Source organism: Bicyclus anynana, chromosome 20, assembly GCF_947172395.1.
Source record: "Bicyclus anynana chromosome 20, ilBicAnyn1.1, whole genome shotgun sequence".
Classification (NCBI taxonomy): domain Eukaryota; kingdom Metazoa; phylum Arthropoda; class Insecta; order Lepidoptera; family Nymphalidae; genus Bicyclus; species Bicyclus anynana.
This window is the reverse complement of record NC_069102.1, coordinates 6,548,661-6,575,411: the sequence shown is the minus strand read 5'-3', so window position 1 is coordinate 6,575,411 and position 26,751 is coordinate 6,548,661. Positions and strand designations below refer to the sequence as shown.

The following is a 26,751-nucleotide window of genomic DNA, read 5'->3' as shown; positions in this document are numbered from 1 at the left end:
GGGTAAGAAAGGGATAGGGTACGGGGAGGGTAGGGGTAGGATGGGGGTATGGTGTAGGTAAGGTAGGGGTAGGGTAGGGGTAGGTTTGGGGTAGGGTAGGGGTAGGGTGGGGGTAGGGTAGGGGTAGGGTGGGGGTAGGGGTAGTGTAGGCTAGGGTAGGGGTAGGGTAGATTTAGGGGTTGGGTAGGGTACGGGTGGGGTAGTGGTAGGGTAGGTGTAGGGTAGGGGTAGGGTAGGGGTAGGGGTAGGGTAGGGTAGGGGTAGGGTAGGGGTAGTAGTAAAGTTGACATCGAAATTTACGCGGACGAAGTCGCGGGCGTCCGCTAGTCAATATACAAAATTTGACCTGTTACAGTTTTATTATAAGTATAGATTGTACCTACATCAAGATCGTCCTAGTACCTATACTTATTCAGTAGATAGGTATCACCGGACGCCTCGCGATTTCAACCGCCTTTTTCCCGATCACAATCCCGGGGTTATGATATAGACTGAGTTTTTCTTTAGACATCAGCTATCTGCTAGCGACAGTGCTGTCAAAATCGGTCCAGCCGTTTCAGATATTTGCCGCAACAGACAGACAATCGTTTTTTTTTAATTGAACTTCCGTAAGCATTTAGTAAAAAGCTTCTAATTTAAAATTACAAACACACACTTAAATTTTATTTATACAGATACGAGTATATCAAAATATATTTATAACGTGCATAAATAATACAAAAATGGAAATTGCTCGTCTATCCGTATTTTATACTTTTTACTTTAGTTTGTCTTGTTTATTATTGTAATTATATGTTTGATGGTACATTGAAATGTTTACAATACACTTTGTTTTGTTATAGTTTATTATACATATTAAATATTTTATCGTATGTGTGCATTGTATGTATTGTAGCCCGCCTACCCACATTGGAGCAGCGTGGTTGGTCTAAGCTCCACATCTATACTAATAATATAAAGCTGAAGAGTTTGTTTGATTGAACGCACTAATCTCAGGAACTACTGGTCCGATTTGAAAAATTCTTTCAGTGTTAGATAGCCCATTTATCGAGGAAGGCTATAGAATATATATTTATCCCCATATTCCTACGGGGACGGGAACCACGCGGGTGAAACCGCGCGGCGTCTACTAGTGTCCTATAAGGCTTCCAGTCCACTAAAACGGAGCGATGCAGCAGAGCCGAGAAACGGAGAAATATTAACCAATAGAATTGCACGAAATCAGTTTATATCGATGCTATAGAATCGATGTTTCATTGTTGTAATCGTTTACAACAATGAAACGTTGTAAAGAGCTCCCTAAAAACGCCGGTTTGTATAGTTAAATGGCATAAACGGCCAAAAACTTTACCTAGTTTAGTAAAAGATGGAGTAACGTTTCATTTGAAAGTATTTAAACCTTAATTTTATTAAATTTACCTCGTCCTCAAAAAACGACAGACGATTTTGTTCGTGAATTTGAGTGCGATGCATCTCCATTCTCTAATTCCTCTATGGTTCATCGAGCTCTTAGACTATTTAAATAAAACAGGACCTGCCTCGCTAACCGTTTCCCCTTCTGGCAAAGATAAAAAAATCTAACGCGTTTATAAAAACTGTTGCTATAGAATCGATGTTTCATTGTTGTAATCGTTTTCTTCGTGTAAAGAGCTCCCTAAAAATGCCGATTTGTGTAGTTAAATGGCATAAAAAAACGGCCAAAAACTTGTACTTAGTTTAGTAAAAGATGAAGTAACGTTTCATTTGTAAGGAATTAGAAAATGGAGATGCATTGCACTCAAATTTACGAACAAAATTGTCTGTCGTTTTTTGAGGGGGACGAGATAAACTCCCACATCCAAAATATTTAAAACCATTAAAAATATTCTACGTCCATACACTACACAAAACTATAAATTTGACTCGCAATACACACACGCGTAATTTTTACACCTACTAACAAACACATTGCTTAGACTATCCACAGATTAAATACATAGAATATTCGATTACTGATCGATGTTTGGCTGTTTCGTCAAAAGAATCGATTATTTTTGTAAATTGTTTTATTACAAAGATAAAATTAAGGTTTAAATACTTTCAAACTTTTTCAGGTCCTGTTATTTAAATGGTCTAAGCCTAAAAAGTACTCTGTGAATTTACCTATTCAATCGTCAATATAATATACATCACTAATACTGATATACATACATATTAATCTGTGGTGTGGTAATAAAATTAAGGTTTTAGGTTAGTTCGTTTGTAGATAATAATATTGTATTTGTTAAAAATACGATAAAGCCTATATGAATAAATAAAGGCAATGTATGAAAATGTATCTTAATAGCAGTAAAATGTTACTGCTTACCAGGATTGCCTTGAAACATGCGTTTCCCAAGACTGGGCTTTCAAGCTACTTCACTAAAAAGTCCACTTTTCGTATACAAAATGTTTACATGTACAGTTCTAAAGCATCTTCCTCCACGGAAAATGTATACAACAACTTTACAGACTGGGAGACACTGAGCAGGAAAAAGAAGGTAAGCAAAGCCATGAAAGCATATCTTGAACGAGCCAAAGAACACGATGAGTTTATGAAAAGGCAACAATTTGAATTCAACATCGGTAAAAGACACCTCGCTAATATGATGGGAGAAGATCCAGAAACTTTCACACAGAAAGACGTAGATCGTGCTATCGAGTATTTATTCCCCAGTGGTATTTACGATCCCGCTGCCCGTCCATTGATGAAACCCCCGGAGGAAGTGTTTCCAGCAAGAAAAGCTGCAGAATTTGACGAAGCGGGCCGCCCACATCACTTCTTATTTTACACTGGAAAACCAAACTTCTTCAAATTGTTGTATGATGCAGCTGAAAATATACAACTGTTACACAAATATGAGGATAAGGTTATCCGTAAAAAAGAAACGCCAGATCCAAATGCAAGTCTCGATTTGAATGCTAGTGTTTGGTTGACCAAAGACCAACTTGAGCAAATGTTAGTAGAGGCCATAAATGATTTAGAATATGATAACTTTAAATTAGTCATGGACAGACTTGTATCGCTACCATATTCATATAGATGTAAGGAGTTCATTGAAAAATACAGAAAAACATTATCTACACAAAGATTTGCTTTAGAAATCCCCAAACCGAGCTACGATGAAAATGGTTGTGCATTTGTAACTACCTATGAATGCCTACGGAAAAAGGCTCGGGGTGATGTAACAATCAAATGTCCAGGCTCTGGTAAAATTACCATAAATGGACAAGATTTAACTTATTTTGAGGATACACAATCTAGAGAACAAGTTATATTTCCATTAATTTTCACAGGAATGGAAAATAAAGTTGATGTGGTAGCCAATATAGAAGGTGGTGGTCCATCAGGTCAATCAGGAGCAATTAGATGGGGCATTGCTTGGGGTTTACGCAGCTTTGTAGACAAAAGTATGCTCGAAGCCATGCAGGTTGCAGGCTTGCTGACACGAGATCACAGGAGACGTGAGCGCAAGAAGCCTGGCCAGCCAGGTGCTAGGAAAAAGCCAACTTGGAAGAAAAGATAAACTTTGTGTTTTAGAAAATTTGTCTGCTTAGTCTGTAATAAATAAAACTACTTGAAAATTTACATTCAGTATCATTTTAATAAATTTAAAAATAAATAAACTTAATTCTTTCTGAATTTCCCCCTCATTGGCTTCTTTTTTCCACCAATCTTCTTCTGGAACATTGTATTCTTCCTTTCGTTGTTGTGAATTCTCTTTTTCATTACAGACTTTAACTCCCGTCTTTCCTTTTGTGTCTCTTCATTAGCTTCCACAAAGAACATCAACCCTTCTGTAAAATAATAATTGGCAAAAATGTAATAAAACAATGAAAAATTAAAACAACTCTAAAATGTAAATTTTATCTTGAAACAAATCATAAATTTAGATATTATGTAACCAGGAAACTGCTACCAACAACTGCAGTCATCGGTAGCAGTTGCAGCTCGTGTAAATGAAAACTTCTTTTCCTGGGCCTTTTCCGCACTTGGCCACTGAGGTTTGGCCGTTGTTTGCAACACGTGTACATATACATCACAAACAACTATGCCCTTAGAACCAGAATACAACATTGTTACTAGGTGGCTAAAATAAACATGGCGGTATAACTTATTGCCTTGCATGAGCTCTATCACAAAAAGATCTGGTAATAGGATTAATACTAAAATTATAACTTATTGACATTAAGCAAATTTTAGCAGTTTTGTTTGCAATGAAAACGAGAAATAAGTAAAAAGTACCTTTTAACCTGTGGTCAGTTATTGACAAAAATAAATTTTCTCTCCAAACTGTTTTTATGTCATTATTTTCTGGTACAATTGTTGTATTATCATTTTTCTCATCTTCACTTTCAGACTCAGAAGAGTCATATACAAATGGATTTTTTTCTCCAGGATCCAGAGGGTTTTTTACTTTGTTATCCTTTTTAGTTTTTAAAGGAATATAATTTACATCTTCATTTGCACCTGAGGGGAAAATGTATTTATTTATTTTTATTCTTTCCAAGTTAGCCCTTGACTATAATCTATAACTATAGCCCTTGACTAAATATCTCATCTGATGGTAAGTAATGATGCAATCTAAGATGGAAGCGGGCTAACTTGTTATTAGGAGGAGGATCAAAATCTACACCGCTTTTGGTTTCTACACGACATCATACCAGAACATTAAATCGCTTGGTGGTACGTCTTTGCTGGTAGGTAACCAGCCACGGCCGAAGCCTTCCACTAGTCAGACATGGACCAATTCAGCAAACCTCGATCGGCCCAGCCAGATATAGAACCTAAAATCTGTCTTGTAAACCACGCATACCACTGCACCACAGAGGCCGTCAAAATTTTCAAAGATCAAGATTTTACCAATTAAAATTAATTGGTTAAAAATACCTTCTTGCTGGTTATCATCCTCCTTCTGAAATAAACTTCTTAAACTGAATGTGGTTGACTGTGCCATGGCATTATGGTCTTTAAGACTGTCACTTATTTTGTAAAATTGTTCTTTAGACACTTCTACTTTCTCCACAATATGCTCCGGTTCCTTTTGGTTTTCCTCAGTTTTACTTTCTTTAGATTTTTTCTTTTTCGATTTTGTATGTTCTTCTGTAGTCACTGGAACTAAATACTTGGCATGGTCTGGTTGAGTGGGATCAAAACGCAACATCCCCAGTTTTGCTCTAAAATTTTATATTCACATAATTTTAAGAATACTTTGCCACTTTAAGCTGCTTGAAACATCAATCTCCTATTAAAAAGTGGATGCACAATCAGCAACCAAAAAACATCCTCACCCAATAAGTGCCAAACACAACTTCTTGGGACTCAATTCAAGTATGCGCATTTGGGATTTTATTAAATATTGGACAGTGAACTATAAAAGGCCTTTAGGTATAATTTTCTTTACCAATAATTCTAAAAATGTCAAAGCAAAATTGGCCAGTTTTTAAGTGAAATTTTCTATATGATACTGCATCCTTTTATTATAAGAGGTCAATGGCTTATAATTTAAAAGATGTTACATCTAATATATATAATAAGAGTTTGAGAAATATTTAGACAGTTAAATGAACTTACTTAGTTTTCATTGTGGTATCAGAAGATTTTGATTTAATAGCAACACCCAGTACATCTTGCAATATATTCAACTGTTTGGATTTTTCATCTGCCTGATTTAAATCTACTTCCTCCTGCTCAACTTCTGCATCTTTATCACTTTCTGAGTCTTCAACGAACCTCTCATCTAAGGTGAAACGTTTGTCAGATTTGTACCTAGATTGTAAATCTAAAACCTACGAAATACATTACTATAAGATAAAAATCTGATCAAACTGCTTATAACCATGTGATATTTAAGCAATAACCAAAGCGTAACAAAAGCAAACTTTGTGGGAGGTCATGCATCTTGGACACCAGATAAAATCAGTGCCTTAAAACCACAGATAAAAGAGTAATAGGCAGATAGAGTGCACGAAAAGCGAAAGTGTCATAGCCGTTCCAAATACAAAATTCAAAAACGAATACATTCTCGAGTCAGTACGACAATCAATAATAAAAGAGTAATAGGCGGATTGAGTGCACGAAACGCGACAGTGTCGTAGCCGTTCCAAATACAAAATTCAAAAACGAATACATTCTCGAGTCAGTACAATCAATAATTTTCATTATTATTAAAGAAAAATGGCATCTTATGTTAAATATTTAAAAAACTGTTCACAAAAATTAAAGAAATAAGATGGAGTATTTTTTATTGGTAATTATTGATTGTTTCGTTCGTGTTCAAATTTTAAAATACAAATTATGAAAAAAGTTATATTATCCGCATATATATTGGAGATGTCAAGGAGATGCATGACATTTGGTTTTTTATGGGTTACACCAGCTTCAACAAGCTGCATGTAAAGACTCATTCTGAATTTTAAAATAATATAAAATTTAACCTGTGCTTAAAACAGTAAAATACAGTGTAAACTACAACCAATTTCACAGTGACAGACATTGTCATCAATAAACACTTTACAAATAATTCAAACTATTAAAGTTTAACTATTAAAGCTTTACAAGTGATAAAAATAATATTATACCTTTTGACCTTTCTTCCCTTCATATTGTTTTTTGACTTGAAAATTTATCTCATCATCACTGGCCCCATCATCAAATAAAACTGATTTATAAGTGTTCTGTTTGGCATGTCCATTTGTCAATGAACTATCTTGAGCTGTGTTATCAACTTCAGAATCAGAAAATATAATTTTTTTATTTGATTTTTTGTCCTGGAATGTAAAAATTTTAAACAAGAAATCCCATATTTTCTATAATTATTATACAACAAATCCCATTTTTTCTATTATAAACGCGAAAGTTTGTAAGGATGTTTGTTACTCTTTAACGCTGCAACTACTAAACCTATTTGACTGAAATTTAAAACTAATATAGATAAGACCCTGGATTAAAACATAGGCTACTTTTTATCCTGTAACCATGGATTGGTTTTTGCAAGATATGCAAAATACTAAATTCCACGTGAAGTAGCTAGTATTTCATAAAATATTGATATGTACATTTCTTGTTTTGCTACTTACAATACTGACTAACCCAGTCTTGATAATGTTTTTCTTTTCATTAAACTCTTGTCTCTTTTTTTTCATTGACTCCTGCCTTTTCATATCTGAGTTCTGTTTCTTGTCATCATGTTGGAGCACATTACCATCTCTTTTATCGCTTTCTAAAAGTTTTGCTGTTTGTTTAACTGGAAATGCATTACCAAAATCTTGCCCATTGGTGATAGTATGAGGTTTTAGGTGGGAATCTGTTTGTTTCTCTGGAACCCTCAAATTTCCTTTCACTTTTGACTTCTTGGTATGTTCATTTGTTGGATCTTCATCATTTTCAAATTTCCTTTTGTGTGTATTATGGTGGTTATCTGTATTTTTCTGTTTGATTGTCAAATGTACTTGATTCTTAAACAAAAAATACTATGCTTTGAATTTCAGCCTGATAAAACAAAATTTAAAAAAAATGTAAAATTAAATTAAAACAATATAAAGTTAACAATTCTTTTAAGAAAGTCTATAAATAACACAAATGCGAGAGAGGGGCATACTTTAAAAATTTACACAAGTCATATATGTATACATATATTATACAATCTATTGGGACAACCAGACGGGTGGTCAGTCCTAACTATACTAAAGCCATACTCGAATACTGTTTACCAACAAACAAATTTAAAATGAGAGTATAAATCGCTAGTCATTTCACACCTAATAATAATTATAATGAACTTGTTCTTAAATTAATGAAAATAAATTTGATTAATAAGCTTAAAACAATTAGATATAGTTAATATGTTTTGAATAATATTTTATAAAAAAACAATACATAATTTTAAATGAAAAAGTTACGAAATGACATCCGTTTTCTACCCTCATTTCTAATTTGTATGTTAGTATAAATTCCTCCTCCTCCTTTTTATTTTTATTCTTTATACTCCTTGAGTATAAAAAATAAAAAAAAAATAAAAAAATATGGCTTTAGTATAATAGTAGTAATACTGGACTATACTTTAACCATAGCAATACCATTTATTGTGTAGTACAATGAGTATGACAATCGCAATAACTTCTCTAACAATGAGATAAAAAATATTACTTTGGTAAGAACTTAAAGAAGTAGATACACTGTCATTCGCTTTGCAATAACATTTATAATGTGTTTTAAAAGAGAATAAACTAAATATCTACTATTTACACACAAGTTACATCAGCATTTTATATAAGCATTTTATATTTGATTGTTTAACTTAATTGTAAAAGTTGATTTAGACTTGCTATTTTGCTAAGTATAAGGTATGTTTTTATAACCAACTGATTTCTTTCAAAATAACATGTATACTGAATTGGATAGTGGTTAATGAATTTAGAAAATTTTAATGATTACCTTTTCAGCATTTGCATTCTGTGTCTGTTCTCTTTCTCTTTGCAATCTCTCCAAAAAGCTTTCACGAGCTCTGGTGACATATAGTCTATTTCCATCAAAATTTTCATTTGTAAAGTACTTTATACCTACAGAAACATATCTCATAAATTTATTGAAAAATAACAGCAAGATATACAAATATAATCACAAACTCTCAGTGAGTTTTCAATTCTATTTGTACAGTACAAAACTAAATTAAATAAATAAATATAAGTATATTTATTATTAGCAATACACACATCACTACTTTGCCTCAAAGTGTATTGAGTACAAAGATAGTGGATTTTATCATATAATATTTAAATACACCCAGACACTAGAAAACACCCATGCTCATCGCTCAAATATGTTCCTGTTGTGGACTTCAAACCAACGGCTGTGAATGCAGAGAGCAGGGTCACTACTCACTGCGCCACGCGACCTTCCCTAATGTTAACACGCAGCATGCTTAATGGGTGGAAGGATGTCAGTGAAATTACAGTAATTTGAAGGTTTAACACCTGTTGTGAATGAATAGGTACAAACGGACAAATTGTATGCTCGTAAAGTACATACCTCGTATGTGATACTCTTTTAAACCAATCAACAGGTGAAGCATCTGCTTCTTGAATTATTTAAATTTACTTGTATGGAAAGAAAACAACTATTTATTTGGTGATTATACTTACATGACTCCACGTTGAAATTTGATGCCGATAAAGTTATAAAGGCAAATCGTTTTTTGTTATCATTTTCTATACCAGGTTTACACTTTAGATCGAAATTGGTTATTTCTCCATACGAAGAAAATGCTTCTCTTAGAGAATGTTCATTGAAATTGTCTGGCAAATTACCGACAAATAAGCGGGTGTTTAGAGCCATTTTACTAATCACATGAAATATTAAACAGACAACTTAATTTACAAATGGAAAATGCGTCTTGGATTGATAAAAAATAACTTAAAAGCATCCAAAAAATTCAAAAGCATTGCAATCCAATCACATTATCCACAACCACAGCACAAACGTCAAATGAAGAGCCCACAGAGTATTACTATTAGTGTTCTGTGCCACAGATTTGTAGATACTACCATAGAGTAGAATGCATAGATGTACGTATGAAGCTTAGATACATAGATAATAGAGGATATGTGACAAGTAATTATTTTTGAGGCTTCCGGTAACGATGTTTGGTCTCTAAATTGAGCTAGGGCTGTTTTATCGATAATAATTAAGCACTCGATATAAAATTGTACAAAATATTATGTTTACTAAAATGAAACATTTTAAATTCTATCTTACATTATTATAATATAAAATTCCATACAATTGATTTTCTCATTAAAGTGTTTTGTATTTAACACAGATTAATCAATAATATACAGTTGGAGCGTACGGAACATGACGGTGTCGTACCCGCTACGAATATGAAATTCGAAAGCGAATACGTCCTCTTGTCAGTACGATACGAACCGTCGCATCAGTAATTTTCAATATTATTCAAGAAAAATGACGTTAATTGTTTCTAAATATTTTAAAAACTAAAGAAATAAGATGGAGTATTTTTTTATTGATTATTATATTAATTTACGTAATTGTTTTTATAAGCAAATGTCAAGGAGACGCGTGACTTTTGTTTTTTTATTGGTTGCACGCAGTTTGTAAAGACTCTCTGGTTACTCTGTGGTATTTAGTAAACATTGTGTAGTATAAATTATTTAAACTATACAATGTTTTGTATTGGCACTCACTAACGTTGGCCTGTGTTTGTCTTGATTGTGTAACGATTACTATCTGATGAATATGATTTTGTCCTAGACTACCAGCCTAATACTAAACCAAGGCAATAGGAAACAAAAATCGTAATTCATCAACAAAATTTATTTATAGAAGTTGCAAAACTTACAATTTTTGATACAACGTTATACGTTATACATAACAAAATTGACACTTTTTTATAAAATATTTTAAAATTTGATTATCGTTCTACTAGACAAATTTTTTTTTAAATATTTTTTTCGAGACGTTGTTACAAGAAAATTTTAGTTTTTAGATATGTTTTTGACAATACAATACAATACTAATTATATTCCATTTTGGGAAACAGCATTGTCATGAGTCTCTAATAACAGATTAAGGTTCACTTCTTGCAAGGGTTGTCTTACTTGTTGCTTAGGTGATAAATTCTGCAATAGGTAATTTTTATTCTTTGGTTACATCTACTTAAATATTACTATAAAGGCAACATTAGTATTTATATAAGTAGGTACATAAAGCAACCAACCAGCAAAATCTTTTTTTCAAATTTGTGAATGATATCTTTCTCTTACACTATTTGACACAATAAAAAAAATTATATAAATAAATGTTAAAATTAGAATTTGCTATTATTCAGATATTTTAAAATGAGGGAATTCCTATATTATCACAAACAAGAATAAATACTATAAAAAAGGATTCTCACCGGGATAGATGGGCAGGCATTGTCTTTGAGGCGCGGAAAGCATAATGTTAAATTAATGTAATCCTTCTTAAAATGATCACTACATATGCAGCTGTATCGTGATGGAAATTAGGCCTGTTAATGCTGTTTAACCATTTTTGTCTTAAATCATGATTTTTTGGAAATCTGAAAAATATAAAATAACTATACATATAGAACATAAAATAATGTATTAATTTATACGTTTTCGCTTATTTCGGTGACATAGCGAAACAAATCAATTGTTCACTATTCATCGATAATGTAAACAATACTTTCAAAACACTACGTATACGGTCAAACCAAAACTTGTGAAATAATTCGATTCTTTAAAGAATTGCCCATAAAACCACCTATTGTAAAGCTTTGAATTAGTCAATGGGCCTAATTAAAAAAAAATAGATAGTTTTAACTACCAATAAAACTTACCTATTATTTTTTCATCAATGTCCGGAATCCATCTTGAGAGAAGCACTCATCTTTCCTTGCCGGATGTCAGCTTAAATCACCTCTCCGATGGTGGCGCCCCCTTGCCGCAACAATTAAAGAATTGCCTATAAAACCACTTATTGTAAAGCTTTGAATTAGTCAATGGGCCTAATTAAAAAAAAATACTCAATATCAACAGAAAAATCAAAGATTTTAATACTTACTTGTGAAATGAAATTCCCGCTAGTTATGTTTGGGTTTTGTTGGTGCAGGCAACAACTACACACTTCACTATTGTATAATATTTAATTTATTTTGCAATTCACAAGCTATTGGTTATTATTTTCGTAATATTTAGAATACCGTTACACCGGAACCACAACAATAACCATTTTGGGTCGACAAAAACAAAAGATAATTTAGTCACAATTGACATAATTGATGTTGTCATGTAAAATATGTCTAACCTCTTTACGCAATTACTAAAAAAATATCTATCTCGCTCCATTAAGGTAGCTTTCTTTAAGTTAGAGAGGTTACGAAAAAATTTCGTTTATTTAAAAAATTTAATCCTTGACCAAATTTGACGTAAATTTGTCACAGGTCCATTATATATAGATGTCAAAGGTTAAAAATCATCAAATCTACTCTACAAGAATGCCAACCACGTACAAAAAAAGTGGCACTAAAATTCTGTCTATGATTGACCACTATTAATCTGTGGTCTATGACTGAGTTGGACTGAGAGTCCCAGTTACTATTAATCTGTGGAGAGTCCGTTATTTTAATCACTGTCATTCAAATTTAAATAAAGTGGACGCGGCTTTCTTGTTGTGTTTGTGACTTGTGAAAAATACTTGAAATTGAAAGATTTTACTAAATTAATGTTTAATTAGAAGAATGTTATTAGGTCGTGAAATGTGTGAATTATTTATTTGACTTTTAAGTAGCTTAGTAAAATTTTTTGTAGAAAATGTCTGACACTGACGAAGATTTGGTTCCAAATAGTTTTCATAGGATTCCTTACCAAAAATCTGTGAGTATAATACGTTCAACAATTACCTATTTGTAGCACGGAGAAACTGCTAATGTAAAATTGATTAATTTTATGATTGTTTGATTGATTCGTATTATTGAGAACCTGGTTTCTTTTTGTGATTGGTTTGTTTGGTAGAGAATGATAGGGATATATTTGCTCTCGTGTAGATTAAAAACAAGACAAGTGCGAGTGATAGCATGAAGAGGGTTCCGAATGAAGTTAATCTATCATAATTTTTGGGTTCTAACCTTCATTTACTATGTAGTTATACATGTATAATATTTGAAATATTTTCAAAAATAGTCAAAGACTTATATGTTAGGCTACGAACTTTTCCAATGACCCTATGTTAGGTATATTAACTGAAGGAATTAAACTTTTTACAGGTCATTCATGGCACATACGGTAACATGACAACTTCAAGGTTCAACCAACCAAATCAATTCTTGGGCTTTGATCAAAGGAGTATGTATACTATGAGAGAGACTTCACCAGTTTCTCTTCAAAGTTTCCCGAGCTCTAGAATGCATTTGCAGCAGTCATATACTAGAGGTACAATGAGCTCTCGAGGGTCAGTTTATAATGCAAGATGTAGATCACCTATGTCAGTTAGAAGTATTGGTAAGTTGCACCTATTTATTCATTAAGCTATTTATAGTATGCATTTTGAAGGTTGATCTATTATTTATTAATGTAATTACCCCCTAAAAGTATTAATATTACATTTATTTTCAACTAATTTCAGACACAAATGCAAGTGTGAGTGCATCAGATATAGCCATGGCATTCAAAACTATGAAATTCAATAAATATGATTTACGAATAATACAAGAAGCTTACAATGCTCATATGAAAAATCGTATGCGGAGAAGGATTGGTAAGAAAAGAAATTTAAAATCATTCATAAAACAATGTAGAAGAAAATCAGGTGGGGATTCTGGTGATGAAGGAAGTAACTCTTCAATAAGCAGTGATGATTGTCGATCAACTAGATCAGCATTTCATACAGAAAGTATATCAAGAGTAAGAAGCAGACCACCAAAAATGGATTTAAGAAAGTTCACTACACAAATAAAAGAAAATGATATTTACAAAGACTGCACTGAAAACTTCAAAAAAAATTCATTTCGAAATTTGTTATCTGGTAATAACAGAACAGTTAATCACACTTTTATGCCTTATCATGACCAACTAAATGTGCAAAAAAATCATACATTCACTAATATACCAGAAACTTGCAGAGATCAAAGCAGTAAACAAATTCCTCCAAGTGTTACCTTAAAAGATCGCTTAGCAAAAGACAATTCTACGCTTTTGCCATTCCAAAGGTTTAATAAATCTGGTTTGAATCAGATGCATGAAATGTCTTACAAAGAAAAATCAAGTATCCAACAAAAAGAGTCAGCCAGCAACAGAAGATATGAAGATACTGATAATAGAAGTGATGATGACATTTTCCCACAAAGTACAAGTAGACTCCAATTGCAATCCACTTTGCAGAAAAAAAGAGTACTTGAAAATGACAATACACCTGAGAAAAAAAGGAAAAAACTATCAACGTCACCTGACAACCAAAACAAACTTCCAGTTAATAAACAAAAATCCGTTACTAATAATAATGATTTTAATTTTAAGAAACCTCAATTGCCTGTGAGAAAGATTGGCCCTGGTATGAAAAGCAAAGAACCAGAAATATTGATTTCAAAGTCATCTCAACCTCTGTTTGGAAACTTGGATCCTATACCTATTCAATTAAAAGAAAAACCTCAAATAGTTATTAATAAAGGAGATAAACAAGATAGCATTCAATCAAGTAAATCAGTGACACAAAATCATATAGACTCTATGAATAGCAATGCTGACACTACTCAAAACTCTACTGATGTATCAATGAAACCTAGCTTTATAAAGAGGAAGTTATTTACACAGAAGCTGGATATCGCCGAAAATAAGAATGTAAGCAGTGACAATTTAAATAGTCCCCAAACAAAGGTGTTGAGGACATGCAGAGAGAAGAATAAAGTAAGAAAGCTGACATCACAGTCGTGTTTGAGCAACGACATTCTCGGCGATAGTAGTCACCTAGATTTAATACACAAAATTGTACCCCCTGACCAAATCAAAAATCAAAATTTAAATGTCACAAAAGCAACAAATAAGAAGGAAACCAGTAAAAATTGCCTAGACAAGAAAGGCAAGTGGGATGTTACTTTAGCAGTATCTGCAAGCAAACTTGATAATAACAGTGATACTTACACTGATGAAGAAATATTCAATTTACCACAAGAAAAGAAAAAGAAATCACCGACTAACAAAAATACTGACAAAAGGCCTAAAACTGTTTCTTCGCTAGAAAAGAAAAGTAAAGTTGTATCAAAATGTACAGTTGTTGTACAAAAACTGCCAGAATCTTTTAAAGACATCACTGAACTAAGAGAAGAATGTAAGCATAATTTAAAAATTACTTGTTAATCACAACAATGACATCAGAAGTCTTAAAAATTAAATGTTAACTATTTTTTTTCTATTTTACAGGTCCAAAAAAGAGAACAAACTTGAGTTGTGCAAAATCATTTTGGGACACTGACTATGAAACTGACATGGACGATGCGATAACTCTATCTTCAAGGACATTTAAAACAAACCAAAGTATGACAATTTTCAAATCATAATTATTTATACTCTTATTTTAATCATATTAACATTTAACATGAATGTTTATTTTTTTTTTTAGTAACAAAGCCTCAAATAACAGAAAAAAATAACAACACAAATGTTTTCAAGTCAAGTGGCACCATATTATCTACAACAAGTCCTCATAAACTGAATATGAACCAAAGCTTAAGATCATGTCGCTTGAGAGCAAATCTTACCAAAAACAATACTCTTCACAATTTTCATGCAGATAAAGAAAACAACAGTAATACTATGAACAGAAGTACAAGATCACGTTCCAAAAATAAAGACACTGTGGTCAAGAATAAAACTGAAGCAAATAAACCTAAACCAAGAAACCAAAAAACTAAACCCAAAGATAAAACACCTGGTAAAATTAATAAAATACAATCTGAATCCATATTTAACATATCAAGAGAAAGTTTAAGACAGAAAACACAAAGTGTCAGTCCATTGCCTAAAGATAGCAACCAAAATAATAAGACATTAAATAAATCTGGTAACACATCCAGAGAAAGTATGAGACTTAAGCAAAAAAGGGAAGTTAAATTAAATTGTAAGAAAAATATTGTTGCTAATAAAAAGAGAGCAAATGTAAAATAAGTTAAAGCGGTCATATTCATTTAAAAAAAATATATTACAAAGGTAATTGTCTGCGATCCCATTGCAAATCTTAGCATCATCATTAACAACCCTTATTCGGTTCACTGTTGAGCACAAGTCTCCACTCAGAATTACAGGGGACTCGTGCAGTGCAATGTTGCGTAGAAAACAAGTTAGCTTGCTTCCATCTTAGATTGCATCATCACTTACCATCAGGTGAGATTGTAGTCAAGGGCTACTATCTCACCTGATGGTAAATAACTTAAAAAAAAACCGTGTACTTTATATTAAATGACTAAACTTTTTTTATATCATATCGGCGGGACCGCTTAAACTTGATTTTATTTCTCTTTTATTTAAATTTATTATGTAAATAATTATGTATTTTTAATACTTTGTAAATATTTTTTAATCGGAAATCACTTGCTCGGGAAATTTCTCATTTTATTGAAATTAAATTATAATAGGCATATAGAGCGCACGGAACACGACGGTGTCGTAGCCGCTCCAAATACAAAATTAAAAAACGAATACATTCTCGAGTCGTACGACACGAAGCATCACATCAGTAATTTTCAATATTATTCAAAAAAAATGTCGTCTTATGTTTTCAAATATTTAAAAAACTGTTCACAAAAACTAAAGAAGTAAGATGAGAGTATTTTGTTATTGATAATTATATTCATTCACGTAATTGTTAGTGAAATTTTGAAATACAATTTATGATAAGTTTGTTTATGTGGATGTCAGGGAGACGCGTGACGTTTGTATTTTTATGGGTTTCATCGGCTTCACCACACTGCTTGTAAAGACTCATTCTGGAACATCGTTATTCATAATAAAAAATATTGTTGCTTAATTAATAGTTATACAACTTAACAACCATAATGTCCTACAAATTGCATGGTACATTATCTCGATCCGACGCTCAGATTTTTTTTTGTTACCTGGTAACCCAGTTTGCTACCAGAATCAAAAATTTTCGTAAATAAAAAAGTTGGGCGTCTCATTAAGATGAAGCTACTTACGGAAAATTAACTTGATAGGATAGTAATCAATTGTTAAAATGTTCCACGGATTCTGGGCTATATGACGTATGTATTGCCAAATTGCGATTTTTTATACTTCGCTGTGGTGATCTGGAATACTTTGTGCCAAGCAATAAATAAATAATAAAGCAATAAATAAAAATAAATACTTAGTGCTTGAATACTTCGCGACGTTCAGGATTCTTTTTTCGAACTCCTCGCTTTGCTTCTGGTTCAACTTTCCTGTCCTTCGCTTGCTTCATTATATCCCGAGCAAGTGATATCAAAATAACTACTTTTTTACGTAAGCTTACGTGTGTGAGCCACTTGAGTTTTATGTATTGACATTTTATTCTGTTTTTTTCTAATTAGGAACGGGTTTTAATTATTAATATGTAGGCATGTACACAAAAATTAAGTATTAATTAAAAATAACATGATGGATTTTAATTTAAGTAATTATGAATTTTTATTTTCAAGAATTATACATAATAGAATAGTTTTATCACATACTTACTTGTTTTATTTTTGTCCCATAATTATATTCCGACATGTTGGTCTAAAATCCGACATAAGGAATATATACTCTCATCTGGTAATTATTTGGGATAAGAAATAGAAAATATTCACACTGACACATTCCAAATAGGTTGCCTAGTTAAATTGCAGTCAATTTTTTACAAAATCTAACCATGAACTAGAGCAAAGGCAACAATACAATAAAATAAGCTTATATTAGACGACTAAATAACTCAGAGGGTATTTGTTTAAGTTTAATTAACAAGTTATATCTGGCAACTCTACCGTTGCAATGTGTACGTCAGTCAGAATCTTACTTTGATTATAATTATTTATGTTTATATTATAAGAAGAATAATAAAAAAATAAGACTAATAATATTAATTAGTTATTTATTTGATAAGACTTCCACAATCTTGAAATCTGGCTTTAATGTTTTGTAGTTAAGGCAATTATGAACGCTTAAAGTAAATAAATTAATTATCTATTATGTTTAACCAGCGATAACATCTTTACCTGCCAATAAGTCGTTAACACTTAAAAGATTACCGCTATACTTTCTAATATTATCAAATTATATTTTGATCATTAAAATATTTTCTATGGTTAGTTAATAGTTACTATTAGTGCATTAAACATAAATCGCATAATTTTAAATCACGATAAAAATGCAGTCACATTTAGTAGTCCACTATGTTTATTGTTTACAATAGTTTACATATTACATATTTAGAAACAAATTAATTAACCAATTTTACTACTATTCAAAGTATATTCAGATCTAAATAACTGCAATTTTGTTTAAGGGCAGTAATGTAACGAATATATATCCAGTGGCACAATTGTCCGCCCACTTTAATATACTCGCGTCATATTGAAGTAGGCTGATAATTGTGCCTGTGAGTATATATTTCAGTGATTCAATTACAAACAGTGTTTCTAGCACCGTACTTGAAATTGTCGCTACACTACATTCGTTTGACCACAAAAGATCACATGTATATATTCACTTTACTACTCATAATACGGTCATATGTTACATCAATAAAGATAACAATATTACGAGGGTCGTCATTAAAAACAAAAGCAATAAAATTACATAAAAAAAAAATTTTAATCCAAAATGTGTGGGGAGAATGGTGTAATTTTTAATACCAAATACGAACATTCGTTACGTCATTATACGACATTTTATTAATATAATATTTTTTCGACCAAAGTACAGTATTACAACATTTATAATATCCCTTATCGAGTAGGTTTGCAAATTGTCGATCCACACCGAAAAATTAGCTCGGCCTAACCGAAGAAACTAATTAAAGTGGTAATACTGTAAGTTAAATTTTGAGTAAATTTAGATATAACACAAACAAGTAACAGTAAATCTCTTCCATTTATAACAACCTATTAAATGCACACACAGGCACCGGGGGCCCGCGAAAATGTTGACCGGTTTTTTTTTTTCGGACAATACATAGAAGCACGCTTTTTGCACCATTGCACATTAAAACCCATACAAGTTAGTGATGTAACAAATATTTTTTTTATTATACCCTCATTTTGGTTGTCTGGTGAAAATATTTCCTTATATGAAGCCCACAAGCTCCAACCTTTTGTTAATGAATTTCAGAAAATATTGTTTTATTCATAGTCTCAATAAGGGTAGGGTATTGTACTTAACGAAATTTTCATTTTATAACAATAATATTTCATCTTTAGTTCTACATTTTTAAAAGAATATAATACACAAGGTTAAAATGCTAATAATCTAATTAATAAAACCATAACAGATATCATCAATGACGAACAATGAAATAAGTAGCCACTGGAGAAATTATCCAAATATTTGTTACATCACACAATTTAGAACTTCGTTTACAAAGAAATGTCTACCAAACAAACAAACAAGAATTGAAGAAATCAGTCAAGAATGAACGCTCCTAATTACATAAGGAATGCACTTACGTATGACACAGCCATGTGTTACTCTACTGCTGCAATTAAGTCAACATACAAATATTTAGAGTATATTATTTTTATATATAATTTTTCAAATCCATATAACATAATTGATGCATTATAATCATTGTGATCCAGTAATTTATTTAAATAATGCTTATAGGAACTTTATGAAGCCATTTTGGGCCACTGTCCCAGCTATTATGACCTATTTTGACCATGATTTGACCTTAAAAATAAGCAGTAAACTCTACAAATATGCAATGGGAAATAAAGTTCAAATTAATAAACAATTGGTAATACCTTACTAGTCCACTTGTATTGCCATTTCATATATATAGTTAGCTACATTGCAGAATATATAACATCAATTTCTTGCTAAATATGTACAATTGCCATTGACATATATTAAATGGATCAAAAAGCTTTCAGTATGTGAGGGTATTTATTTATTCCTGTAATTTTCCACACAATGTTACTCACACGTGATATAATTTTCGAGTAACCTATAAATATAACATCAAATTCTTGCTGAAAATGTTGACATATAGAATGGATGAAGAAGCTTTTAGTATGAGAAGTAATTTATATATTCCTGTAATTTTACATACAGTGTTGCCCACACTGGTAATAATAATTATCCTATACCTAAACGACTCATTGGCTGTGAAATACTAAGCACTCAATGCTGTCGATGATTTAAGCGATATAATTTCGAGTTTATAATATACAAAGAGCACTATGATACGCGTACATGTTACACTTTCAATATTCGTCCTCCTCTGGTGGGTGGGGGGTCTCACCGTCCACTTCCTCGGGAGCCGCGAATCCGTCCTGTGACAAGGAAAATTTAATTATTAAAATAATAATTAAAAACCACAAACACAATATTATACCCTATGTACCCATAACTGAGAGAAATAATGTGACATACATTACTTTATCTATTCTTGGAAAACTGACATGACATTAATTTGGTTACTTGAGCTTAGTTTGACCAATATCTCTTTGTTTTATTACCATGTAGTAAACTTTATTCTTATACAGTATTTGACGAGTGAGTAGGTCCAGTTTTTTTTTAAATATATGATACATATACATAATATAATAATAATTTTTGTTAAATCTCAGAAATGACTCACAATATTTACCTCAGTTGCATATAAGATGTCCAATATCTTTTGAACTATGGGAGCATTCTGTTGTTCTTCCATATCCTGACAGATCACTTCTATGTCCCGGAGTTTACCAAAGTAGAAATCTCTTTCTTTTTCAAGTCCATCAACTGTCGCTTTTAATTCATTGACCTGTAGACAAAGAAGCTAATTAATTAACTATGAATAAATTACTGAAGATTGACCGTGATAGCCCAGTGGATATGACCTCTGCCTCTGATTCCTGAAAATCTGTTTTCCATACATGATGACATTTTGATACGCTGGTCATTTTTGCACAGATAACAAAGCACACCAGGGTTTGTTTTTTTAGACAAATGCTAATAAAGTAATTTAATATTTTTGTGTTTTTGATACAGATGAATGATGTTTTTTTAATATATTTTATCTCACAAAATTAAATGATACATTACAATATTGAAATTGGTAAAATAAGCGATACTTTACAAGCAAATGTGTTATAAAACAATTTGTGGACACTCAGATGTTTTCCTGTTTAGTACATTATTCAGTAATAACAGTTATTTATCAATATAGGTACTTATTACTTACCAAGTATTAGGTACTTACATTTATAAATAGTATTTAAATTTTATTCAGTGAATTTTCAATTATTATTCATCTATACTTTAACAAATTCCACCCCATTGCATCTGTCTGTCTATTTGCATTATATTACTGAATGGATTTAACGGTTTTCAAATCAACAAGTGGCATTGATTACGGATTAACAGCAATCTTCCCCTGTGGGCCCCCCTTGGCCCTATCCATAAGTATTGTATTTACAAATATTAAATTTAAAAAATACCTATGTGGCATAGGTACAATATTTATAATAATAATAATAATAATAATAAAAAAACACTTTATTACACCAAAAACAAAATAACAAAATTTTACAAAAATAAACCAAGTAAAATACAAACAATGGTGTAACGGCGGCCTTATCTCTAAAGTGATATCTTCCAGGCAACCGTTATTATAAGGAGTTCACGTTTACAAAGAGAAGTGGTTGGTGCGCAAATATTGACTTAAAATACTGTACAATAAAAAAAATAAATGAAATATACTTACATAAACTAAGAAAATTAAAATACATAAATACCAATATTAACATTAATAATATATATGTATATATATATACAATAAAATAAACTTACTTAAATTGATATTACATACCTAAATATATTACTGTGATAAAAAGTAGTCTTCATTTATGTATGGTTCCTCCAGCACTTATCCCATGCTAGATGGAGTTGGCACAACATTTAATTTTTTTTACTTAATCACCTCTGGTGCCCCCCAGATGAGATTCTCTAAGCAATTACTTATAAATAGTTTATAGGCTAATCCAGTTATCAAGGTTATCAAGGTTTTGTGTAAATTGGTTGAAATATAACAATTGTTGAAGTATTGAAAATAGTCAAGCCACCTGGGAGCTTTCATTGAAAATGCTGTAGCTGCGATGATATCTATTCACTGTACCCTCATTTATCTGTATCGCGAAGTTCTAGCGGACAAAGACGCAAGTGACTACTAGTATAATTACAAACATAGAAGTGCATAATGATACATGTAAACCAATATGTATATTTTATATAGAAATATGTTATACTCTCATCGGGATGTTTGCCGTGGCCTAAAAAGCACATTGCCTTTTTTATAGTATGCATCATTGGTTGCATGTTCATGTAGCAACTGCACACATAATATCAACATCACTTTAGGTATAAAGTTCATATAGATCGTATAGATTTTAATAAAATAGTTATATTTTATTAGTTGAGTCATAATTAGCATCTCAATATTGTACTGCAGTGCAGTAAATTTTATATTATTTTCCTTACCTGGTGATTTAATTCGTCAACTAGTTTTGAGTCTCCTTTCGCGGATTGATTTATTCTGGACAAGTTGACTGGTGGAGAGCGTACTGTGGTGTTTGCCTTGACAACTGCAAAATATGTCCCTATTAATATACTTAAATAGTTTTTCAGATATTATTATAATTCTATCAGCATTCAAAACTGCTAATTGATTGAATTTTATTAAAACAAAAACACGTCATAATTTCATCTATTCTAGAATTAAGTCACTGACAAACATACAATAAACAGTTTTGAATGCCAAACTAGGAAATGCAATTCTGGTGAAATATATACCAAGATACTGAAATACCAATTATTGTTATGGCCATCACAGAAAAACCAATAATATTGTTATAAATTTTGTGCAAATGCTGACCATCTATACTATCCAAACTAATATTATAAATGTAAAAATAAGTTGGTCTGCCTATCTGTCTGTTATATTTTCTCGTCTAAATCGCCAAATTGATTTAGATGGATCTTGATACAATGACAAATGAGACATTGGAGTAGAATATATACTGATTGAATGAAAATGTCAACTGAATTGAAAAATGCATGGTTCCTGTGGGATTTGTAAAAACAGAATTTGTTGAATATTAAAGAAAGCTTTGTTGCCGAGCGAGCAATATAACCTCAACATTCGCTACATTAAAGACACATGCTCAGACAACAAGATAGAAAAAGTAATAAATACAAAAGTTATAAACTGCAATAGATATGGGCATAAAATCAGTTCTGCAATTTAAGTACTTCTTCCTTTTTTTACATGAAAGTATTCAATAACAAATTATGTACATTATTTACTTATAGAAATAAAGAAATTGATTGCCCAAATAAGAATTGTTTTTGGTTTGGTATATGCAACGCAATTTTGAAAGGAAAACTATTAAACTAATCAGGTAGCAAAGTTGATTCATATATTATTGGTTATATGATTCACAAACTATAACTAAAAAGAAGTGTGATTTATAGTATAGATATAGTCAGTCAGATATGATTACAAAATATAATTGGAATTTCAGTATGAATAATTTTGAATTTTGTATTGAAATGTTTTGCTTTAAGTGGAATTAATATCCAAGTTGTATCAAGTATTGTAATGTTTAAAAACTTTAATCAAATTTAATGCAAGCAGTTGATCAATTTTTTTTAAATATTTTGCATGCATAAAATGCATATGCACCCTATTTTTTGTGTTTGATCTAACTTTAAAACAATCCTAATGTCAACATTTATAAGACAATTAATACAAGTTCTATACTCAATGTGCACAGTTTATCAACAAACAAATAAAAAATGAGGGTAGTCGCTAGTCATTTCAAACCTAATAATAAATATACTTCACATGTTTTAAATAAATGAAAATAAATTTGATTAGAACGATTAAGCTTAGAACAACTAGATAATATTTATATATTTTGAATAACATTTTATGATAAAACTATAATTTAATGAATAAAAATTATGAAATGACATGCATTTTCTACCTACATTCCTAATGTTTGTTGGTAAACAGTGCACCACATTGAGTATGGCTTTAGTATAAATATATTCTTGCAATATGCAATATGCAGTGAATGATACAAACAAATACATATATAACAATGAAAATGATGATGTTTTATGAGTATGAATCTACAGACAAAATACAACAGAAAATTAAATGATATACATGCACTAAAAACCATGATTGTGTTTTTAATTTTATATAAAGAATAAAAAATATATAGCAATGGTTCATAATTTATACTTGTACAAATTTATAATAAGTTAGTAGATATTACTAATTAGATACTTAAATTATTTATTGTACTCAAATTTTATATTATAAAAATTATTATATTAACTACTGTAAAAAGACTTTAATAGGATTATTAATATTAATTAGTATTAAAAAGCAATTTGAAAATAATATCAAAAAGTGTTAGAACAAACCAAACCAATAAGAACTAATAAGGAAAGCAAATAGTACTGGTTTGGGGTCTGGCGGCGACTTTAGCCACGGGCGCAGCGGGTTTCCTAACGGCCATAGGCGCAGCCCTGGGAGGCGGAGCACCTGCCGAGCCATGCCCCATGGGTAGCCCCTCACGAGCCTGCATCGGGTCGTAGTCCATGCCGCCGTAGTTGGCATCGAAAAACTTCTTGAACCATTGCAAGAACTCAAAGTTATCTTGGAAACGACCCTTCACCAGTCTGTCAATGGGTACTATCTACGAAAGAAAAAAAATGGAAAGTAAACAAAAAATAAATAGAAATGCAATATGGTATGTGGGCTACCTCGGGGAGTCCAATGTGGGCACCTACAACAGTTAGCTCTGACTGGGTTGAGTACGCTAAATGTGAAGGTGTAGAATATATTCCAATTGCAGTTTCACAGAAGGTCAATAAACTACTGCATTATTTTGTTTGTTGTTTGAATTTATATTCTGTATGAAAAATCATTTCCTTTAGTCAAATTGCATTGTTACATACTACCCTCGGTGAGTTTTTAAGTACATTCAAATGTGTATGAAGAATAAACTTGCAGTAATTAAGCCTTTTATGTAACTTCTATTGAAATGATGTACAATGAGAATGTGGTGGGTCGGTCATGCATAACGTGGCTAAGTGCATGTTACTGTAGGAGGGATGCGTACTGCCCGAGTGATGCACCGGCACGGCGCGGCGCACGCGCGGTGGCGGAGGGGCCGCGGCCGCGCACAGGGGCACCCCGCTGTCGCAGGCGCCAGACCCGATGGTTATACCACCCCGGGCCTCAAAAGCATCATACTCCCTCCCATCATAATTGGCATCAAAAAACTTTTTAAACCACTGTAAAAACTCGAAATTATCTTGAAACCTCCCCTTTATCAGCTTGTCCACCGGTATTACCTACAAAATCACATCTGCTACTGAAAATGTTTATTTTAGGACATAGGACAAACAGTTAAACATGTTTATCCTTATACATGTTAGGTTTTAGCAAACCTTTTTTTATTGACTCAATATTATAAAGGCCTATGTAACTATTTTAATGATGAAAAACTATTCTTTCCAACATTCAACCCAAAGTAAAATTCATCACAACTCAATAAAAAATCTCACTTCTCACATAACAAAAATATTACATGACTTTGTATTGGTTCTTTGGAGAATGTGTTTATAAAGATACAATACAGTACAGAAAGTCAAACTTTGTTCTAGTTTGTTCTGAGATGTCATGCCTGCTTGCGCTACCTTGCAAATTAAATTTGTTTTGTCCTCAGCATATTCTGCAAAATCAGTCCACCATCACTCAGGATGCAGCCTAAGAGAATACATGATGCTAGCAGGATATTAATTATTTAGTACACAATAAATTACAAATTAATTAATTTTTTTCAATTACTTGGCCTTACCTTATCTACAGACATTTTTTTGAAACCAGCTTGTAGAATTTTGAAGTTTTGTATGTACTCATGCTCTAAATTTGTCTTGAACTTTATTCTCTTCATCGGCACACTGCCAGGGAACAGCATGTCCATGAACTGGCAGTATGCGGCGCCCGTGCAAAGCTCCTCAATCTTGCCAAAGTTGGATTGCAAGCAGTCGTTCACCCACGACAGCATATCGTGCCTTGAGAGGTTCTCGGACGTGACATTTGTTGAATACACGTTTACTGCCATCTTAAAATATGTTTAATCCTAAAAAAATAACACGTAATCATAGACTTTAGATGTGAATATGCTTCGGACCGGCTTTTAACCAAACCAGTGTCACAAAAAAAGAAAGCGATTCTAAAAATAGGTCGGAGCGCGTATCACAGGAAAGAGATAATTATCAAAACAAACGGTCATACAGTCTGGAAGCACCTTCACAGGACTTGTAAATCATTGAAAAGTTAACAGGATATGACAAAAAATATTAGAAAAGGAAGCATCGAAATAACGGCGGATGCGGCTATGACAGGCGACGACTCATCAAAATCGTTGAGTTTACTTTCTTTTCGTAATACACTTTATTTAAGCATTCAAGACTATTACATACCTTTATAAATCGAAAATCTTCAACTTTATAAATAGATCGTTCTTCAATTGGTTTGAGCAAAAATGTACTTTTATCACGAAATTATTAATCTCAAACGCTCGCCTTCTTGAAATGTTCCATAGACAAGACAATACATTATTTTTAATAGAGAATTTAACTAAAACATTGCTAGTCGAAAATATAAAATGAAAATATTATGTCAAAAACTGTACAGGCATTTTGTACATTTGTAGCCAATTTGTATTTGACACAGTGAGCTTTTTTAAAAAATAAGTGGAATATTCAAAAAGCCATGAAAACCTATCTACATATCTTGCTCTATCATGCTGTTATAATCTTAGTAATTAACTATAATTCGTCTGAGGTTGTTAGCATGGTTGTAATCATTTTCCAAGAATGTTCCAGATTTAATTAATTTGTAACATCTTTGGACTTTGTAATAAAGTCTTAAACCATTTAAATAACAGGACCTGCCTCGCTAACCGTTACCCCTTT

The 26,751-nt window shown here is 31.8% G+C and overlaps 4 protein-coding genes across 7 annotated transcripts; 2 read left to right on the top strand and 2 right to left on the bottom strand.

Annotated features, from left to right (window-relative positions):
• The first annotated feature begins 2,183 nt into the window (after positions 1 to 2,183).
• LOC112046712 (28S ribosomal protein S9, mitochondrial) lies at positions 2,184 to 3,637 on the top strand. Its single transcript, XM_024083461.2, has one exon. The coding sequence runs from the start codon at positions 2,307 to 2,309 to the stop codon at positions 3,543 to 3,545; it is 1,239 nt and encodes a 412-aa protein (XP_023939229.2). The 5' UTR covers positions 2,184 to 2,306; the 3' UTR covers positions 3,546 to 3,637.
• LOC112046711 (nucleolar protein 8) lies at positions 3,604 to 9,504 on the bottom strand. The gene is made up of 8 exons (XM_024083460.2): positions 9,163 to 9,504; positions 8,456 to 8,580; positions 7,099 to 7,476; positions 6,601 to 6,789; positions 5,594 to 5,808; positions 4,910 to 5,196; positions 4,265 to 4,489; positions 3,604 to 3,816 (listed from the first exon to the last, which is right to left on the bottom strand). Exons 1-8 carry the CDS (start codon positions 9,353 to 9,355, stop codon positions 3,647 to 3,649), a joined length of 1,782 nt encoding a protein of 593 aa, XP_023939228.2. The 5' UTR covers positions 9,356 to 9,504; the 3' UTR covers positions 3,604 to 3,646.
• A 2,777-nt stretch (positions 9,505 to 12,281) lies between these two features.
• On the top strand, positions 12,282 to 16,146 carry LOC112046745 (ankyrin repeat domain-containing protein 12). Its single transcript, XM_024083511.2, has 5 exons — positions 12,282 to 12,420; positions 12,810 to 13,044; positions 13,169 to 14,866; positions 14,959 to 15,072; positions 15,158 to 16,146. The coding sequence occupies exons 1-5, from the start codon at positions 12,358 to 12,360 to the stop codon at positions 15,700 to 15,702; spliced, it is 2,655 nt and encodes an 884-aa protein (XP_023939279.2). The 5' UTR covers positions 12,282 to 12,357; the 3' UTR covers positions 15,703 to 16,146.
• Positions 16,147 to 17,624: 1,478 nt separating this feature from the next.
• LOC112046714 (microtubule-associated protein RP/EB family member 1) lies at positions 17,625 to 26,442 on the bottom strand. Of its 4 annotated transcripts, none has more exons than XM_024083469.2 (6): positions 26,257 to 26,442; positions 25,629 to 25,913; positions 24,888 to 25,122; positions 22,231 to 22,334; positions 20,351 to 20,515; positions 17,625 to 20,042 (listed from the first exon to the last, which is right to left on the bottom strand). In XM_024083469.2, exons 2-6 carry the CDS (start codon positions 25,893 to 25,895, stop codon positions 19,974 to 19,976), a joined length of 840 nt encoding a protein of 279 aa, XP_023939237.1. In that variant the 5' UTR covers positions 25,896 to 25,913; positions 26,257 to 26,442; the 3' UTR covers positions 17,625 to 19,973. The 4 variants fall into 4 exon arrangements, with proteins under 4 accessions (XP_023939237.1, XP_023939239.1, XP_023939235.1 ...); XM_024083471.2 differs by having other exon boundaries at positions 20,360 to 20,515; positions 26,257 to 26,430; XM_024083467.2 differs by lacking the exon at positions 24,888 to 25,122 and adding an exon at positions 24,224 to 24,461 and having other exon boundaries at positions 26,257 to 26,414.
• Between the last annotated feature and the right edge of the window lie 309 nt (positions 26,443 to 26,751).

Bases quoted from the DNA above. Each gene is read 5' to 3' on its own strand.
- LOC112046712 (XM_024083461.2), top strand. From the start codon at position 2,307: ATGAAAATGTATCTTAATAGCAGTAAAATGTTACTGCTTACCAGGATT.
- LOC112046711 (XM_024083460.2), bottom strand. From the start codon at position 9,355: ATGGCTCTAAACACCCGCTTATTTGTCGGTAATTTGCCAGACAATTTC. The intron at 7,477-8,455 runs GTAATCATTAAA...TTTTTGTTTAAG, and splicing joins AGAATGCAAATGCTGAAAAG to AATCAAGTACATTTGACAAT. The intron at 5,197-5,593 runs GTAAGTTCATTT...ATAAAATTTTAG, and splicing joins GATACCACAATGAAAACTAA to AGCAAAACTGGGGATGTTGC.
- LOC112046714 (XM_024083467.2), bottom strand. From the start codon at position 25,895: ATGGCAGTAAACGTGTATTCAACAAATGTCACGTCCGAGAACCTCTCA. The intron at 20,516-22,230 runs GTAAGGAAAATA...CTTTGTCTACAG, and splicing joins TTGACGAATTAAATCACCAG to GTCAATGAATTAAAAGCGAC. The intron at 20,043-20,350 runs GTGAGTCATTTC...TCCTTGTCACAG, and splicing joins ATGCAACTGAGGTAAATATT to GACGGATTCGCGGCTCCCGA.
- LOC112046745 (XM_024083511.2), top strand. From the start codon at position 12,358: ATGTCTGACACTGACGAAGATTTGGTTCCAAATAGTTTTCATAGGATT. The intron at 12,421-12,809 runs GTGAGTATAATA...AACTTTTTACAG, and splicing joins GGATTCCTTACCAAAAATCT to GTCATTCATGGCACATACGG. The intron at 14,867-14,958 runs GTAAGCATAATT...TCTATTTTACAG, and splicing joins CACTGAACTAAGAGAAGAAT to GTCCAAAAAAGAGAACAAAC.